Source organism: Capra hircus, chromosome 6 (assembly GCF_001704415.2).
Source record: "Capra hircus breed San Clemente chromosome 6, ASM170441v1, whole genome shotgun sequence".
Classification (NCBI taxonomy): Eukaryota; Metazoa; Chordata; class Mammalia; order Artiodactyla; family Bovidae; genus Capra; species Capra hircus.
In genome coordinates, this window is record NC_030813.1 from 102,970,257 (window position 1) to 102,988,998 (window position 18,742).

Sequence of the window (18,742 nt, forward strand, 5' to 3'; positions counted from 1 at the left end):
CTCATGTACAAGCCAAGATGCATAGAGTCACCAGCATTAACAGGAAACATTCTAACCACTTCTTGACTCTCCTTTTCCCATCCTTGGGTCTGCTGGGATCTGCCAGTGGGTGGAAGACATTGTCATTGTTTATAATGCTCATATAAGCCTGCAGGGATGTGAATGACATATATTTAGAAAGCAAAATAAAGCTTTAGGAAGATCTTCAATTTAATGGAAACTAGTCTAGTCATTTGGGAACCACAAGAGCTTTTTAGGGCAAATCTGCTTCTGCAAGCTGGAGGAAGTGTGGGTGTACTGAAGTCCCGGTCACACCTTGTGATGTCAGTCACCCCCAGCCCGAAGTTGATTGGCTATGAAGAGCTGAAGCGGTGTTTAAATTCCTACACCATCAGAGAAGTGTTCAGAACCTCAACCCAAGAGAGGCTTCATTGTCACAGATTTCCTCTTCGAGAACTTCAGCCTGATTGTTGAGCCTTTGGGGGAAAGGTCTTTGTTAATTGAAGAGGGTAAGATATTTTCATTCCTAAATTCTAAAAAATGACTTCTGCTGTGTTGTTTGGAAAATATTAAGTATATGTACATGTTGAGAAGTGTTATGCCATACAGAGAAAGATAGGGAGAACAGTGCCTTGGGTAAAAAATGATTCCGTTTGTACCTTTGTTGTTTATGCCAGTAAACAGCGGTATTAAAATGACACATTGTCAATAGAGACAGGTGCTTTTCTCAGTAATACTTTAATTAGATCTCTGCATGGTACTTCTGAAAGGGAAAGTTTATTTATCAAGAGGCAGATGGAAGGTCATTTTGAAGTTTGGCTTTAATTAGCAAAACAAATAAAGCTTTTACATTTAGGTTTTATGGGTATAGTTATGTTCATGGCCCACAAGACATAAAAGAATCTAAACTAGACTGGCAGAACTTTCAAAATACGGTCTTTTAAATTGAAAATCATATGATGGTGTTCATCCAATAATATTCATTATGAATTGAGTAGCTGAAAGGAGATGCTAAGACCACTGAAATAAACCAAGGGTGTGTTACTTACACTGCTTTTCTGTTGTTTAGCTGGATATTCTTGTAAGAGTGATGTCTTACACACTATCTGAGTTCAATAAATGTTCTTCTGTTGTTTAGCTGCGTATTCATGTTAAGATGATGTCTTACACACCGTCAGGGTTCAATAAATGTAGAATATAACTGTCTTTTAAAAACCTTTCTTAGTGTAGAGGGCAGCAGTATACTCCTGTCCATCTGTACTTATATTTTTTTGCATTTATCTCCTTTTTAAATCTTTATCAGAAGTGTCTGTCTTCCATAACATACAGTGGGAGTTGTGGTCAGGCAATGCTTTTCTGCATGATGTCTGGAAGATCCCATGTGTAATAGCAACCCATCAAGTACTTGTCTTCTTCAGGAGTGATAGTGTCTGGTGACCCAGACTTTCTGTTTAACTGAGGGCCAAGTAGACTATGCTATTGGGTTAGCCAAAAATTTCATTTGGATTTTCCCGTGGGTTGTTATGAAAAATTGGAATGAATTTTTTGGCCAACCCAATACTTTGTTCTGGTTGGTTAAAATAAGTAAACAAGCAAACAATTTTCTAATGGACATTTATCTGTTAGAACCTCCCCCCTCTTCCTGAATGGTAATGTGGACCAATGTGTCTCAGATGCTAAGAGGCCTTTCACATTTATATTTAATTTGGCAACACCTAGGAGTTATTGTACTGTGGTTGAAAGCATCTAACAGATGCTTTCTAAAAAACCAGATGCTTATAACTGACCTCAAGACAATTACAGTTGGAATGACTGGAATTTTTATTGATTTACTTGGTTGGTTTTCTGAATTTCTAATAGAATTTATGTCCTGGTCAAAATGCACTTTATTTTCAAAGAGTAGCCACAAAACAAATTCTAGCTAATGGGGGTTCTGATTAGTTGGGTTCTGGGTAATTTTGCTTTTGTAAAACCAGCTCAACACACTGCTGTATACTCGAGTATCTAGAACAGTGCCTAGCTCATAGAACGTTCTCAATAGATATTTATTGACTGCTAATAAGTGGATATATTGTTCATTAGTCTTATTAAGGAAGACAACATTAAGCCAAACATAAGGACAGTAAGCATGATATATTGAGCCTATAATTTTTCAAGTTTTGATTTCCTTCCTTCAGCCTCTTTCATTTTAGTTTACATAAAAGAAAATATATACACATGAATATTAACTTTGAGGAAATTCTAGAAATTCTGCACTACTTGAGGGCAGCCAGAGAGGAAAGAGATTGAAATACCCTTCTCCAGATCCTGAATATTTTGGATATTCTCAACTCTGGGGAAAAAACTGGTAAAGGTTAAAAGCCTCTAAAACACACATTTCCAAACAAGTGGAACTCAAATTGAGGTTGTCAGTTCAGTCACTTAGTCATGTCCGACTCTTTGCAACCCTATGGACTGCAGCACGCCAGGCTTCCCTGTCCATCACCAATTCCCGGAGTTACTCAAACTCATGTCCATAGAGTCAGTGATGCCATTCAACCATCTCATCCTCTGTCGTCCCCTTCTCCTCCTGCCTTCAATCTTTCCCAGCATCAGGGTCTTTCCCAATGAGTCAGTTCTTCACGTCAGGTGGCCAAGGTATTAGAGTTTCAGCTTCAGCATCAGTCCTTCCAATTCAGGACTGATTTCCTTCAGGATAACTGGTTGGATCTCCTTGCAGTCCAAAAGACTCTCAAGAGTCTTCTCCAACACCACAGTTCAAAAGCATCAATTCTTCAGCACTCAGCTTTCTTTATAGTCAGACTCTCATATCCACACATGATTACTGGAAAAACCATACCTTTGACTAGATGGACATTTGTTGGCAAAGTAATATCTCTGCTTTTTACTATGTTGTCTAGTTGGTCATAGTTTTTCTTCCAAGGAGCAAGGGTCTTTTAATTTCATGGCTACAGTCACCATCTGCAGTGATTTTGGAGCCCCCCAAAATAAAGTCTGTCACTGTTTCCATTGATTCCTGATCTATTTGCCATAGAATGATGGGACCAGATGCCATGATCTTAGTTTTCTGATGTTGAGTTTTAAGCCAACTTTTTCACTCTCCTCTTTCACTTTCATCAAGAGGTTCTTTAGTTCTTTGCCTTCTGCCATAAGCGTGGTGTCATCTGCCTATTTGAGGTTATTGATATTTCTCCCGGCAATCTTGAGGTTATGGATTTCCTTTTGTTATGTGTAGAATGATAGCAGGTGCAATGTAAAAGTGACACTTACCAATCACTAAAGAAGAACTTGGGTTTCTGGGTTCATCTTTCACGCTTGTAGATTTTTTGCTCATTTGTTACCCAGAATAGGGCTACTGCATATCTGCTTCTACACTTTTGGGGTGGTTGGTAAAAAAAGTTTATGAGTTTGGAGCTCTCATCTGGAATATACTTCATACAAGTATAATTATTTTTGTCAAATACACTCATTGAAAATGTAGCATAGGGTTTAAGCTCTGACTTTAATGCTTGATGGCAGACTATATTCTATGGGAGGCAGGATCAGCTCTCTCAGGACCCCAGGGTGTACTTTATTTTAGCTTACCAGACTTCCACTTGGAAAATTATAACTTTGAGTCAGGGTGCTACATGGTATTTCTAGAAGCATGAGCAAGTTGCTGCATCTTCCTTGCATTTCATAATATTCCATCCCTGCAAAACTGAACACTAGAAGCATGCCCTTCCTTCGTAAAACACACAACATTCATTAGCGCTAGAGCACTGTTTCATTGTTTTGTTATTTCGATTAGAGAGAAACAAAAGAAAATACAAGAGGAGAACTCAATATTTGTTGGCCTTTTATCAAGACTGGAATATTTACTGGTTTTCAGAGTACCATGGGCTTGTTACTATATTCAGATTTCACTTTGAAAATTAAAATGGTGAGCCATTAGACCTATGAAGCCAACACCATTGGCATAGAGTTATTTTGAAAGCATTGTATTCAGCAGAAACTTTCCTTATGAAATGAACCTAAAGGACTTCCCTGGTGGTCCAGTGGTTAAGACTTTGCCTTCCAGTGCATCAGGTGAGGGTTCGATCCCTGGTTGGGGAGTTAAGATCCCACATGCCTTGGGGTCAAAAACACCAGACATTAAAAAAAAAAAAAGCAGTATTGTAACAAATTCAATAAAGACTTTTTTTTTTTTTAAGAAATGAACCTAAGAACTTAAAAGATGTTTTGATTCTGGAAACTAAAGTGTAAGGGAGAAAAAGCTTTCCTCTACTTTCTTAGGGTCTCTGGGCCTAAAAATTAAACTGGCAGAAGACAGAATGGCAGGAGAAGAGCCTACAAGTTTTATTAAAATTTCCACATGCACATGGGTGCCTTCCCAAGAGAATGAGGACCTGAAGTGACTGGAACAGAAGCTTTTACAACTTTTAGGCAAAGACACAATACATTTGTGAAGAACTGACAAGACCTAGGGGATCTGAGCTAGGGCCAGTAGCTTGTGGAGAAGTCCCCAGGAAGGTCGCGTTAGTTTAACAAGGTCTGTTTGTGCAGAATCCCTCAGCCTTGCCTCCATCTCTGCTAAAGAGACTGTCTTCCCTTCCCCTGGGACAGGGGGCAGCTTTCACATGAGATTTATCTCCTGCTTTCAGGTAGGAAAGGAGGATCAGAGCACCCTTCTGGCATCTTCTCTTTCTTAAGTGCCTTCAGCTCAACAGAATTTTTGTGTCAGAGGCATATTTTGGGATGAGATATTCTGGATTTCCTTCAGAAGTTGAATTAGGCTTGTTTTAGGGGCAGTTGAACATTTTCATATTGTTCATATTAGGTGAAGGATTTGAAAAAGGAATCAAAATAATATTAAAGCACATGGACTGATATGAAGTACGGTGAATTAGGATGAAGAAAATAACACAAAACATAGTGAGGTTGATGAAGAATATGCCCAAGATGAGGGATGAGTGGCTCTGTTGGACCATTTGGGTGTAGAATTGTAGAAATGAGGTAGGCACCTTCTAAGTCTCCTTATCTTAGGATTTCTATTGTTTTCCTGAATAAATTTAAACAAATTAGACTAGATGACTTCTTGAGCCCAATGTTTCAGACATTATTCAGTGTATTTAGTCATTATTGAGCAAGGTACAGTTATTTCTGGGATCAGAGGTTGAAGTCACTTGGAACATCTTAAAAACAAACCCATGCTTGCTTCCACCCTCAGCGGACAGATTTATAACCCTGTGGTGCAATTAGTGCACTGGTATTGCTGGTGGCAAAGAATCCGCTTGCCAATGCAGGAGATGCAAGAGATGCGGGTTCCATCCCTGGGTTGGGAAGATCTCCTGGAAGAGGAAATGGTAACCCACTCTCTTACCTGGAAAATTTTCTTCATCCCAATTCACCATACTTCATATCAGTCCTGCCAGGCTCCAGTCCATGGAGTTGGACATGACTGAGTGACTGTCTGATTGCTTTAAATCTCCCCAGGTGATACTTATATACAGCCAAGCCTGGGGATCTTTGTCTTAGATTTTTTTTTTTTTTTTTTTTTTGGTCTTGGCTGTGTGGCATGTGGGATCTTAGTTCCCTGACTAGGGTTCGAACCTGCACCCCTTGCATTGGAAGTACAAAGTCTTAACCACTGGACTGCCAGGGAAGTGCCTGGCTTAGATCTTTTGTCACCAGCATAGTATATACTTAACATTTAAAGACACAAATCAGTGGAAGTGAAGCCTGAAATCAGCCTGCAGGACCTTCCAAACAGTGTTTGGATGTCCATCTGTTAGGGCAGCCCCAGGGCTCATGAGTGCCAGGCAAATTATTTTCCTTTTAAATCACTCCAATAACTTTTTACATTAGCATTGAGGACATTTATTTTTAGATATAGAACAAATTGTTTTCCAAACCACCAGTTCTTGAGGTGTGAAATGAAGCCACCCTCCAGGAAAATACAGTTTGATTTGGCAGGTTTCTCTCAGTGTGATTCACAAGTGTATCTCAAACCTCTAATCTTCCCTGGATCTTTCGGTACTGTGAATGACGCTGAAAAAATATAGCATAATCATGTATAATGTATGACTAACAGGAGCACAGTGGATATGGAATGCTCTCTGGAGCCATAATATGAAGGTTACCATAATGGTTTTCTTGCAGGTGAAAATGCAGATGAAAAAAATGCAAAACCAATCAAGTTTGTTTAGATGTTATTATGAGATTATAAGGACTTCCCTGGTGGCTCAGATGGTAAAGCGTCTGTCTATAATGCAGGAGAGCCGAGTTCGATCCCTGGGTCAGGAAGATCCCCTGGAGAAGGAAATGGCAATCCACTCCAGTACTATTGCCTGGAAAATCCCAAGGACAGAGGAGCCTGGTAGGCTACAGTCTATGAGGTCGCAAAGAGTCGGACACAACTTCACTTTCACTTTCATGAGATTATAAAAATGACTGAGGATCTCTGGGTGTGTGTGTGTGTTTGTATGTGAAGACAAATGCCCACATCTGTCAGTGGCATCAATAATGTAGTTTTTTGGTGGGATGATATTTGCCAGTCTGTTCTGACACACTGGGCTGCACAATCAGTATCAAACTGAAAGATCAGAGATTTCTCTATTGCTCTTTCCTTACTTTTCCTTCATTTATCATAGCTTATTTATTAGTTAAGAAGTATTTATAGAGCTTCTCTTTGAAAAGTTTTCAATTTATCTCTTGGGAGTGAAGTTTTTTTAAAAAATAGCTAATAAACCTAATAATTCACACATATACTTCTTCCGTTGAAGTATATATCATTAATTTTTTTTGTATACTCACAGAGTTTAACAACCTTCACCAAAATCAATTTTAGAACATTTCATTATGTCCAAAATTCACCCATTAGCTATCACTCCAACCCCTCATCTTCTCTTTGCCCAGTTACTCAGTCATGTGCGACTCTTTGCGACTCTTTGGACTGTAGCTGGCCAGGCTCCTCTGTCCCTGGGATTTTCAGGCAAGAATACTGAAGTGGGTTGCCATGTTCCTTCTCCAGGGGATCTTCCACACCCAGAGACTGAACTCACATCTCCTTTGTCTCCTGCATTCCAGGAAGGTTCTTTACCTGCTGACCCAGGAGGGAAGCCCTGATCTCCTCTGTGCTGTGTTGTGCTTAGTTGCTCTAGCCCTGGGCAAACACTTACTTTCTGTCTCTATAGATTTGCCTTCAATGGACCTTTCCTATGAATGGAATCATACAGTATATGATCTTTGGTGCCTGGCTTCTTTCACCCAATATAATGTTCGCAACATTCCTCTACTTTGAAGCATGCATCAATACTTCATTCCTTTTTATTGCTGAATAATATTCCATTGTATGGATATAGTGCATTTTATTTATCCATTCATCAGGTTAAAAAAAAACTCATCTAAATGTCCATCGAAAGTGTTAAAAGTTGAAGCTGTTATATTTCTTTGGTGTGAAGAAAATCATCTTCTGTCTTTCATCACAGGTAGGAGTGACACCCATGGCTATGAAGACCACCATCCTGCTTATGTGCCTGTGGGGACTTTCCTGTGCTCTGCCAGTAAGTATCAGGAGAGGGATGTTTGAAAAAGAAAACTTTGTATCTAAAGCTGCAGGTGTCATTTACTATAAGCGAAAGTGGTTGTGCATGTTCCAGTCAGACGGCAATAGTAAATTCCTAGGAAGATCCTTTCTTTAAAATATCCTTATTTTAAAGAACTTATTCCTTATTCTGCTTATTCCAACTTATTCCTTATTCTGCTCAGATGGCATTCATATAGCGAGATGCTCATTTTCTTCCTTATAAGCCATGGTTTTCAAAATGTTATCCCCAGACCAGCTGCATCAGGATCAACTAGGACCTTGTTAGAAATGTAAATTCTCAGGTCCTAACTCAGGCCTACAGAACCAGACTCTCTGAGGATGGGACACGGCAATTTGTGTTTCAGCAAGGCCTCTAGGTTATTCTTATTCATGCTAAAATTTGACGACTACTCCTTCTAACTATGAGATATATTAACACCTGCTACCTTGGAAATTTCTGGAGACTGACCATGTGTACCAAATTTTCTAGGTAGCCAGGTATCAAAATACTGAATCCAAGAGCTCTGAAGAATGGAAGGTGAGTAGAAATAAGGTTTTTGGAAATATTTTTATTTTAGTATGTTATTAGTATAATTAAGTTGGCTTCACTGGAAATGTTGAAACTACTAATGATTTTAATGAACACATTAGTAACCTGAGATATAGAGGGTAAGGGCTATGATTTCTAGTTCTTATAAGAAAATGTGGTTCATATAATGCTTTGACTTCAACTTAATAGTGCAATTTGGTGAGGAAGCATTTTTTTCCTTTTGCTTTATTTTCATAATTGGTCTGTGTGGTAGTGCAAGGGGATGGTTGACAATGAACCAAATCTGTCCTTGAAAAATTAGGACTAGAGATCTGTTTTATCAGATGTCTGATAGACAAGAGGTTAGGAGGTCAAGTCCTGGAAGGGGGGAAAAGAAAGAAGAATGAGAGAACACTAGAGTCTTTGGAACTACAGCTAATTCAATAGTTCTTAATGCTCAGTAACTCAAGAGCCATTGCCAGACACAGTTCTTTGTTTTGCTTGTGTTAACTTTTTGAATCTTCATGGTATCCCCAATGAATTAGGTAGTGTATTTTATTCTTATTTTACAAATGAGAACTCTGAGACAGAGAAAATAATCCAGTCTATCTAGGTAATATGGTTAATTAGTGTTCACGCCAAACTTTGAACCCAGGTCACCCTGGCCCCAGAATCTGTATTTTTACTGAGTGTTATACCCTTCTTGGAAAGGAACCAGGTCTAGGAACTCAGCAGCTTTTCAAGATTGGAGCTACAGTTGTCACTCCGTATCCGTAAGGGGTTTAGTTCTGGGACCTCTGTGGATACCAAGATCCATGGACGCTCAATGCTTATATAAAATTGCATAGTATTTTCATATAACCTGTGCACATCTTCATGTATACTTTAAATCATCTTTAGATTACCTATAATACCTAATAAAATGCCATGCAAATAGTTGCTGGAGTGCAGCAAGTACGTTTTGCCTTTGGGAGCTTTCTGGAAGTTTCTCTTTTTTTCTTTCTTTCTTCCCTTCCTTCCTTCCCACCTTTCTTTTCTTCCCTACTATTTTTGATCTGAGGCTGGTTTAATGTATGGATGTGAAACTCATGCATATGAAGGACTGATTGTACACGTGAGGGTTAAAATCTTAACCTAAATCAGAATTTTTTCATTACCTATTTCCTGCTGGCTTTTACTTATACTACAGCTAGTTGTTTAGTTACTAAGTTGTGTCTGACTCTTTGAGACCCCGTGGACTATATAGCCTGCCAGGTTTGACACAGCTAGGGCATAATGCTAGGGCTTTCCTGCTGACTCAGACAGTAAAGAATCTGCAGGCAATGCAGGAGACCTGGGTTCGATCCCTTGACTGGGAAGATCCCCTGGAGGTGGGTGTGGCAACCTGCTCCCAGTATTCTTGAGAATACTGGAGAATCCCCATGGGCAGAGGAGCCTGGCAGGCTACTATATAGTCCATACAGTCCAGGCTACAGTCTGGCTATGGTCTGACTCACAGAGAGTTGGACATGACTGAGTGACAGAGCACGGGGAACAATGCTATTAGTGCTGGCTGGGTAATGTCAAAGGCCTGAGACAGGGTCCTGCCCCTGCTTGAGGCTGGAATAGGCACTGCAAAATTTCTTGCATGAACTTTCACCAGGGCTGTCCTTGGGCTGGTTAGTTTAAAAGCAGCTGCTGTGGATCCTTTCGTTTAGCCAGAGTACCACAAGCATGCGGTAGGCTCAGGCCTAGCCTTAGCATGAGAAAAATAGCAACGTCTGGCTCCCTTCTACCCTTTAAGGGACTGGAGTAGAGTCTGCCATGGTGCCTGTGGCAGTGTCACAGGACAGAGACTTAGAGTGACCATGGCTTTTCCATCTAGGAGAGATCTCCAGCCCAGGACTGCCGAGAGGCTTGCTGGAGATGCGCTTCCAGCAGCTTCTTTCTGCTCTCCTTGGCACCTTGGATCTGCACACCCATCACTCAGCCGCTTTGGGCCACATGGGATTAGGGACTTTTGTCCTGCTCAAGGGGGAGGGGGAGAGTAGGTGGGGAGAGGGCACCAGAGATGGTACAGGCATTCTTAGAGCTCCTATAAGATTAAAGAAAGTAAAATAAATCAGAACTATGACTGATTAGTTTTCAAATGCAGCATTTTGCAATTTGGGTGATCTTACATGACTCAAGACAGGTGTTTTTTCTATTCAGTTTTGTCCACTACTCAATTTTATAAAGGATGTTTATAATCCTTTTGAATGTTCTCAAAATGGATCATTTCTTCAGGTTTTATCATACTGAATGGTTCTCAAGAGGCTTTCATAAACATTAGCCAAATTCCTCCTCACAGCAACCATGGGCAATAAGCAAAGTGGTTGCTAATATTCTAAATTTAGGATTAAGAAATGGACATCACAGAGGTGAAGTGAATTGTCCAGCCATAGAGCTATGGTTTTTCCTGTGGTCATGTATGGATGTGAGAGTTGGACTGTGAAGAAGGCTGAGCACCAAAGAATTGATGCCTTTGAACTGTGGTGTTGGAGAAGACTCTTGAGAGTCCCTTGGACTGCAAGGAGATCCAACCAGTCCATTCTGAAGGAGATCAGCCCTGGGATTTCTTTGGAAGGAATGATGCTAAAGCTGAAACTCCAGTACTTTGGCCACCTCATGCAAAGAGTTGACTCCTTGGAAAAGACTCTGATGCTGGGAGGGATTGGGGGCAGGAGGAGAAGGGGACGACAGAGGATGAGATGGCTGGATGGCATCACGGACTCGATGGACATGAGTGAGTGAACCCCGGGAGCTGGTGATGGACAGGGAGGCCTGGCGTGCTGCGATTCATGGGGTCGAAAAGAGTCGGACAGGACTGAGCTACTGAAATGAACTGAACTGAACTGAAGACCTAAGTGTTTCCTGAAACACATGGATTTCAGTACTACCCTCAAGACAGTTTTCAGGGCTAAACACAAGCCAAGGAGCGAATTGACACTTTAAATCTGGGTTTATGAGTTCAATGCTATTTTTTCTATCTTATATTTTTTCTGGGTTGTGTATTTTTCTTCAAAGAAAATTTATTTTTCTCTAACTATGGGAAATATGAAAATCTTCTAAGTTATTCTATATACAAGACTTTTTTATGCCATTGGTTTTCTCACATTCATTCATGTTTTTAGCCCTTTCATTATAAAATATGATTAATACTCATGTAAATATAAAATATCTATCAATAAGCTAAAAAAAACTAAAATTATTATGAATGTTTGCAATGATATGATCCACCTGTGAAGGAGTAACTTGTTTTCCTTCCTTTGTTACAGAGTCATTTGGCTCAGACACCAACACCACCTTTGGTAACTATCTCATTTATTTATCCAAACTTTAAACTTTTTATTTTGCATTGGGTATGCTGATTAACAATGTTGGTGTAGTTTCAGGTGAACAGCAAAGGGTCTCAGCCATACATATATATATGTATCCATTCTCGCCCAACCCATCCCCCCCTTCTATCCAGACTGGCATACAACATTGAGTAGAGTTCCATGTGCTATACAATAGGTCTTTGTTGGTTATCCATTTTGAATATAGCAGTGTGTACATGACCCTCCCAATCTCCCCAACACTTTAATTTATTTTTTGTCATAAACATCTCATAAAATCACTTTGACACTCTTCTCATCATCTCAGGCCATTTGGAAAGTCATAAATCCAAACCACAAGTGATTGATGCGCACCATGTTTTCTTTCCTTTCCTCAGGAATTACTAACATGAAAAATAAACAACAACATTTTTTTTTCTTTTCAGGAGAGCAGTGAGTCATCAGAAGAAAGTAAACTTAGCTCAGAGGAACAGGTAATTAAACAGACCTTTCTTAACTTTCCAGGCTACTTAGGAGTTGAAGGAAATGATGTTAGATTAAATTACCTGGTGACTGTTCTAAATATAAGATGTTCTAAACTTTGGTTATGCTGTCTTAAAAGTCCTATAAAATAGGAAGGAAAAAAGAGTGGGAGAATTCAGAGGTAGACATGCTCTTCATTCCATATTTATCACTGGGGCCAGATGATAGACACTGTGGCCCTAAATGTTTCTCTAGCTAAAGAGAACATATTCACACACACAGATGCAGAGAGAGTCACAAACTCTGTTAGACAACAGCTTGCTCATAAATCTCAGATATTGCTTTTACAGTTGGAGCAGTTCAGACCAGGCAGAGAAAAACATTCTGGCTCATGTGAGATCTCTTCGGGGCCTGAAGACTGCCTCTGTGTCTAGAATCCTGCTAGACTGCTAGAGGAGAGACTAGCTCTCACCCTGAGGAAACTTTAAGAGGACAGTTGCTTCAGTAATGACTTCTTTAAAAAAAAAAAAAGTTTCTCATCTGTGTCCCTGGGAGATAGAAAAGCTGACTTAGCTTGAAAGTGAAAGTCGCTCAGTCGTGTCCAACTCTTTGAGACTCCATGGACTGTACGGCCCATGGAATTCTCCAGGCCAGAATACTAGAGCGGGTAGTCTTTCCCTTTTCCAGGGGATCTTCCCAAGCCAGCAATCAAATCCAGGTCTCCTGCATTGCAGGCAGATTCTTTACCAGCTGAACCACAAGGGAAACCCAAGAATACTGGACTGGGTAGCCTATCCCTTCTCCAGTGGATCTTCCTGACTCAGGAATTGAACTGGGATCTCCTGCATTACAGGTGGATTCTTTACCAACAGAGCTATGAGGGAAGCCCTTAGCTTATATCCCTGTAATAAAAAACTTGCTAGCATCTCTTTTCTTCCCTTCCACTTTCCTATGCTTTCCCCTGTGTTCCCCCTTTTCTCCTCCCCCTCTTTCTTCTTTTCGTTTTTCTAAGACATTTAGTTATAGCTTTCTTAACTGTCCTGTCGTTTTAACCAAACTCAATCCCCTGTGCTCCAGCTATCCTAGAAGCTGGGTTTCTCCTAGGATATTGACTAAAGATTCATCAGACGAACATTGTATACATTTATAAGCATAGAATTGGGGAAATGCTCTTTTTGGGGGGGATCCTGTGATTTATAATCTCCATGTTCTCTGAGCTCTTAGATGAGAGCAACAGTTTAGGGGGAGGGGGTGCAATATGAGACTATTGAGGTAAGGAAAGCTACATGGGTGCTCAGTTCCAGCAGATTCGTGCAAATTCTAGTGATGGGAAGAGTGTCATCATCCTGTATTCCCTCCTGATCAGAACTCAGACACTGATGAGTAGGGTCAGGTGGGAAAAGAAAAAAAAAAATGGGCAAGTTGCTTGGGCTTCCCAGGTGGCTCAGTGGTAAAGAATCTGCCTGCCAATGCAGGAGATGTGGATTCCATCCCTGGGTCAGGAGGATCCACTGGAGAAGGAAATGGCAACTGACTCCAGTATTCTTGCCTGGGAAATCCCATGTAGCCTGGCAGGCTACAGTTCATGGAGTCACAAAGAGTCGGACACAACTTAGTGATTAAACAGCAGCAGTAGAGAGAGAGAGAGAGAGTAGATTTTTCCAGTGCATGATGAATGAAGGCTCACGGACCTTCCTTATCTGAGTAGAGCATCCAATTGTTTTATTTCTGGGGATCATCCCTCTGAGCTACACTTAGAACTCAGATATCACCCCGGTTGTACTCCTTCAGCTGAGCCTTCTATAGGCAACTCTCTGCCTGTGCAAACCAGTATAAATATGGTTTTGGTGAGATCTATATCTTACCGCAATATTATACTTTCATTTCAGCCAAAGGTTTCATTCACCTCCTCTAATACATTTCCATCCCCAGCCCCAGAGTTGATTTGAAAAAAAAATCTGAGTCATTTCAAAATCACCCAGTATTTTTTTTAAAACCTCTATTTCAAACCAAATAATTTGATGAGTATTATATCTTCCCTAGTGGTTCAGATGGTAAACAATCTGCCTGCGGTGCAGGAGACCTGGGTTTGATTCCTGGGTCTGGAAGATACTCTGGAGAAGGGAATGGCAATCCACTCCAGAATTCTTGCCTGGAGAATCCCATGGACAGAGGAACTTGGTGGGTTACAGTCCATGGGATTGCAAAGAGTCAGACACGACTGAGCGACTAATACATTCACTTTCACTGTTTTAAACCAAATAATTTGAGGAGTATTATAAATTAATTCTTTAATTTACAAAAAATTTATGAAAGTATCCCTTAAGGACTCATACTTACAATATGATTTGAGTTTCATAAATGTGATTTCTAGAGAACATTTTGTAAAGATTTGTGCAGCACTGAGTGAATGGTGCCTATGGAAAATGGGGTGACTTGACTTTCAACTTCCCCCCCTTCCTTTTTAACCCCTGTTTGAGACATTATTGAGCCATACAACTGAACATAGCTTAGATGAGGGATACAGGAAGAAGAAAACAAAAAGAGCCTAGATGGGCATTAGGTACAACCCTCTAGAGCAGCTCCTGAGGGTACTGACCATGTCTGTTAACCCCAAACTCCAGGCAAATGAAGACCCCAGTGACAGCACAGAATCTGAGGAGGTCCTGGGCCCTGATGGTCAGCAACACGTTCATAGACCAGCTGGCGGCCTCTCTCGGAGGGGAGGAAGCCAAGGCGATAATAAAGATGATGATGAAGACGAGAGCGGAGATGACACCTTTGGGGATGATGACGGTGGCCCAGGACCCGAAGAGAGACGATCAGGAGGGGACTCCAGGCTTGGAAGCGATGAAGACTCAGCTGACACCACAGGATCCAGGGAAGACAGCGCCCCACAAGGGGATGAGGGGGCCCACGATACCACCAGCGAGAGCAGGGACCTGGACCGTGAGGATGAGGGGGACAGCAGGCCCGAGGGCGGTAACTCCACTCCAGACAGCGAGAGTGAGGAGCACTGGGTGGGAGGCGGCAGTGAGGGGGACAGCAGCCACGGGGATGGCTCTGAGTTCGACGATGAAGGGATGCAGAGCGATGACCCGGGCGCCTACAGGAGCGAGAGGGGCAACTCCCGAATAAGCGGTGCCGGCTTCGAGTCAAGAGAATCGAAAGGGGACGATGAGGAGCAGGCAAGCACCCAGGATTCCCATGAGAGCCCAGCAGCCGCGTACCCCCGCAGGAAGTTCTTCAGGAAGTCTCGCCTTCCTGAGGAAGATGGCAGAGGGGAGCTTGACGATAGCCGCACGACGGAAGTCATGAGTGACTCCCCGAAAACCCCGACTCCAAAGAAGCCGGCCTCGGCCAATCCAGGGAACACGGCAAGAGTGAGTCTCGACAAGAGAGTGAGGAGAACCGGTCCCCGGAAGACAGTCAGGATGTCCAAGACCCCAGCAGCGAGTCTAGTCAGGAGGTCGACCTGCCTTCTCAAGAAAACAGTAGCGAATCTCAGGAAGAGGCGCTCCATGAGTCCAGGGGTGACAACCCCGACAACGCCACCAGTCACTCCAGGGAACATCAGGCAGATAGTGAGTCCAGTGAGGAGGACGTGTTGGATAAGCCCTCCGATTCAGAGAGCACATCCACAGAGGAACAGGCTGACAGTGAATCCGACGAGAGCCTCAGGTCCTCGGAGGAGAGCCCAGAGTCCACTGAAGAGCAGAACAGTTCCAGCCAGGAGGGCGCCCAGGCCCAGAGCCGGAGCCAGGAGAGCCCGTCTGAGGAGGACGATGGTAGCGATTCCCAGGACAGCAGCAGATCGAAAGAAGACAGCAACTCGACCGAGAGCGTGTCAAGCAGCGAGGAAGAGGCCCTAGCCAAAAACACTGAGGTAGAAAGCAGAAAATTAACAGTCGATGCTTACCACAACAAACCCATTGGAGATCAGGATGACAATGATTGCCAAGATGGCTACTAGCATGGGCGTGCCTGAGCGCCTCTCACAGACAGGCTTCCCAGAGGCTGGAGACTAGGGAAAATCATAACTGTAATTTATTGACGTTTGTATCAGAAGAATAGCCTAAGGCCATTTCTTTCTGAAAGGAAATGCTCGATGTTATACTTGTTTGTGTCTAGGATGTCATCAAACCATAGAGGTTTCAAAAATGGGAAATGTCACTAGAACACCCTCCGTGAGAGACCTGAAGCAAGGAAAGATACGCATTGTTGCTTCACAGCCGAAATAGTCCCTAACTCATTAACCTAACGCACAGTTACACACGTTGTGCTATGTACCAGGCACTGCGCTGGGTGGGGAGGAGGTCAAGAAGCTTAAAGACTTGTCGCTTGCTCCTGAGGAGAAGGTTTTGTTGTTGTTCAGTCTCTAAGTCGTGTCCATCTCTTTCTGACTCATGGACTGCAGCACGCCAGGCTCCTCTGTCCTCTACTAACTCCCGGAGTTTGCTCAAATTCATGTCCATTGAGTCAGTGATGCCATATAACCGTTACATCCTCTGTTGCCCACTTCTTGTGCCTTCAATCTTTCCCAACATCAGGGTCTTTTCTGATGAGTGGGCTCTCCACATCAGGTGGCCAAAGTATTGGAGTTTCAGCTTCAGCATCAGTCCTTCCAATGAATATTCAGGATTGATTTCCTTTAGAATTGACTGGTTTGATCTCTGAGAAGCTTATAGAGGGATAAATAAAGCTGAAAAAGGACAAATATGACAAAAGCAAGAATTATTACAATCCAGTGTGGTGAGCGCTATTAACACAGATATGAACAAAACACATGGATTCACAGAAGAGGGCACACTTTGCCTTAAGAATTAGAGAGGGCTTCACAGCAGGAAAGACACTGGAGTCAGAACGTTGCATAGGATTTCTCCATTTAAGGCTAGACAATTCTATTTATCCTTGGTATCAGCAATAGAAAATCCTGTATGAATAAACATTTAGTTTGTGAAAATGTTTTCAAATTATGGCACAGTAATGTGTTTCAGATAAGCAAAAATTCTTTTTTCAATTAATTAACCCTTTTTGATTTTTTCTTTTTGTGTGTGTGTGTATATGTGTGTGTGTGAGACTCCCATGAGCGTCACCTCCCTGACCACTGGTGGTGATATGGAGGACTGGGTAGGGGAGGGTGGAAAAATGAAATTCCTCTTTAAATAGACAACTATCAGCTTAATTTTTTTTCTAAGATCAATCTAAGTGTTGCACATAGCAAAATTGTGTGTATAGAATTCAATTGATTTTTGCCTAATACACTTTGAAATGTTACCTCAACCTAAAATATTTGTTTTGTAATAAAGATTATAATATCCAGAAATATGTGCTTATTTCTTAGAGTGATGCCAATTTTTAGGATACGAAGCAACTTTTCCTTTAAGACATTGCAAAATAGTTTATTAGCTTTCTCCCATTAAAACAAAAGATTTATTTCCTGAACATTTAATTTTATTGATAATTCAGGTAGCATTTGATAAAATTACTTTTCATGTTGCTTATGATATTTCACTAAAGATATCTGTTATGGATAAGTGAAAAAAGGGAAGCCAACTCTCAGCTTTTTGTATTGGGCCGCACCAAAAGTTCATGGTGTTTGGGTTTAACATTAGCTCTTGCTGGTCTCACAGATTGTCTTAAATGTAAACTTTTGGAACTACAGGGACACACAATCTTTACACTGTATTTCCCTGAAAGAAACGACCTCACCTCAGCACTTCCGTTTTTTTTAAGGTTTTTTTTTTTCTTTTTCTAATATGGATCACTTTTAAAGTCTTTACTGCATTTTTTTTACAATATTGCTTCTGTTTTACATTTTGGTTTTTTGTCCATGATGCCTGTGCAGTCTTAGCAATCTTACACTCCTTGCCTTGGAAGGCGAAGTCTTAATCACTGGACCGCCAGGGAAGTCCCAAGTATTTCCACTTTTTCAAATGTGTTTTCACCCACACGGCCACTAGAACACATCACGTACATGCTAAGTTGCTTCAGTTATGTCTGACTCTTCGTGACCCCATGGACTGTAGCCCGCCAGGCTCCTCTGTCCATGGGGTTCTCTAGGCAAGAATACTGGAGTGGATTGCCATGCCCTCCTCCAGGGGATCTTCCTGACACAGCGATTGAACCTGGGTCTATTACATCTCTTGCATTGGCAGGAGGGTTCTTTACCACTAATGCTCCCTACAAAGTCATTCAGAGAATCAAGACTTTCCAGTCTTCAGTCTGACCTTTCCCATCCTTCATGTCTCTCTGTTCCCTCACAACGTCAAGCCTATGGTAGATAAAATATACACAGTTTTCTAATCTTCTTCCTTGAGATTTTAACCCAGTAGATCTGGAGTAAAACCCCAAGTTATGTATTTCAAGAAGGGTCCCAGGAGATTCTGAAGTAGCCCATTGGCATATCTACATTTCTGTTCTCTGACTCTACAGATTGGTTATCTGGCTTTATTAACCTACAGGTTCCCACCAACCCACAGTTTCTTCAGAGGATAACTGTCTATGCACAGACCTCTTGGTTGCCTGAGATGTAGCTGACCAGGTTCCAGCCACCCATATGCCCCTCCTCACAGCAGGTGATCAGGTGGGTTGAGCACCCCACCCAAGACAGATGGGCCAACAGCCTCAGAGCAGGCGTGTTACAAAGGCTCTGCCTGGTGGTGGTTTGAGGTCTGATCTGAGTTCCTCTCTCTGGAGATCTGGCTGTTAGGGAAAGAGAGGTCAGAAAGTGGTCCAAACAAAAACAGATGGGAAAATACAGACAGGCAGAAATAGGGAGAAATTTTAAGTCCATTAATGATGGAGCACAAAACTGAAAATGATCGA

At 41.7% G+C, this 18,742-nt stretch overlaps 1 protein-coding gene across 1 annotated transcript; it reads left to right on the forward strand.

Annotated features, from left to right (window-relative positions):
- DMP1 (dentin matrix acidic phosphoprotein 1) lies at positions 405 to 17,240 on the forward strand. Its single transcript, XM_005681883.3, is given in 7 exon segments — positions 405 to 509; positions 7,470 to 7,544; positions 8,058 to 8,105; positions 11,393 to 11,425; positions 11,878 to 11,925; positions 14,539 to 15,238; positions 15,241 to 17,240. Coding segments are annotated over 6 exon segments (1,536 nt in total). The 5' UTR covers positions 405 to 509; positions 7,470 to 7,484; the 3' UTR covers positions 15,888 to 17,240.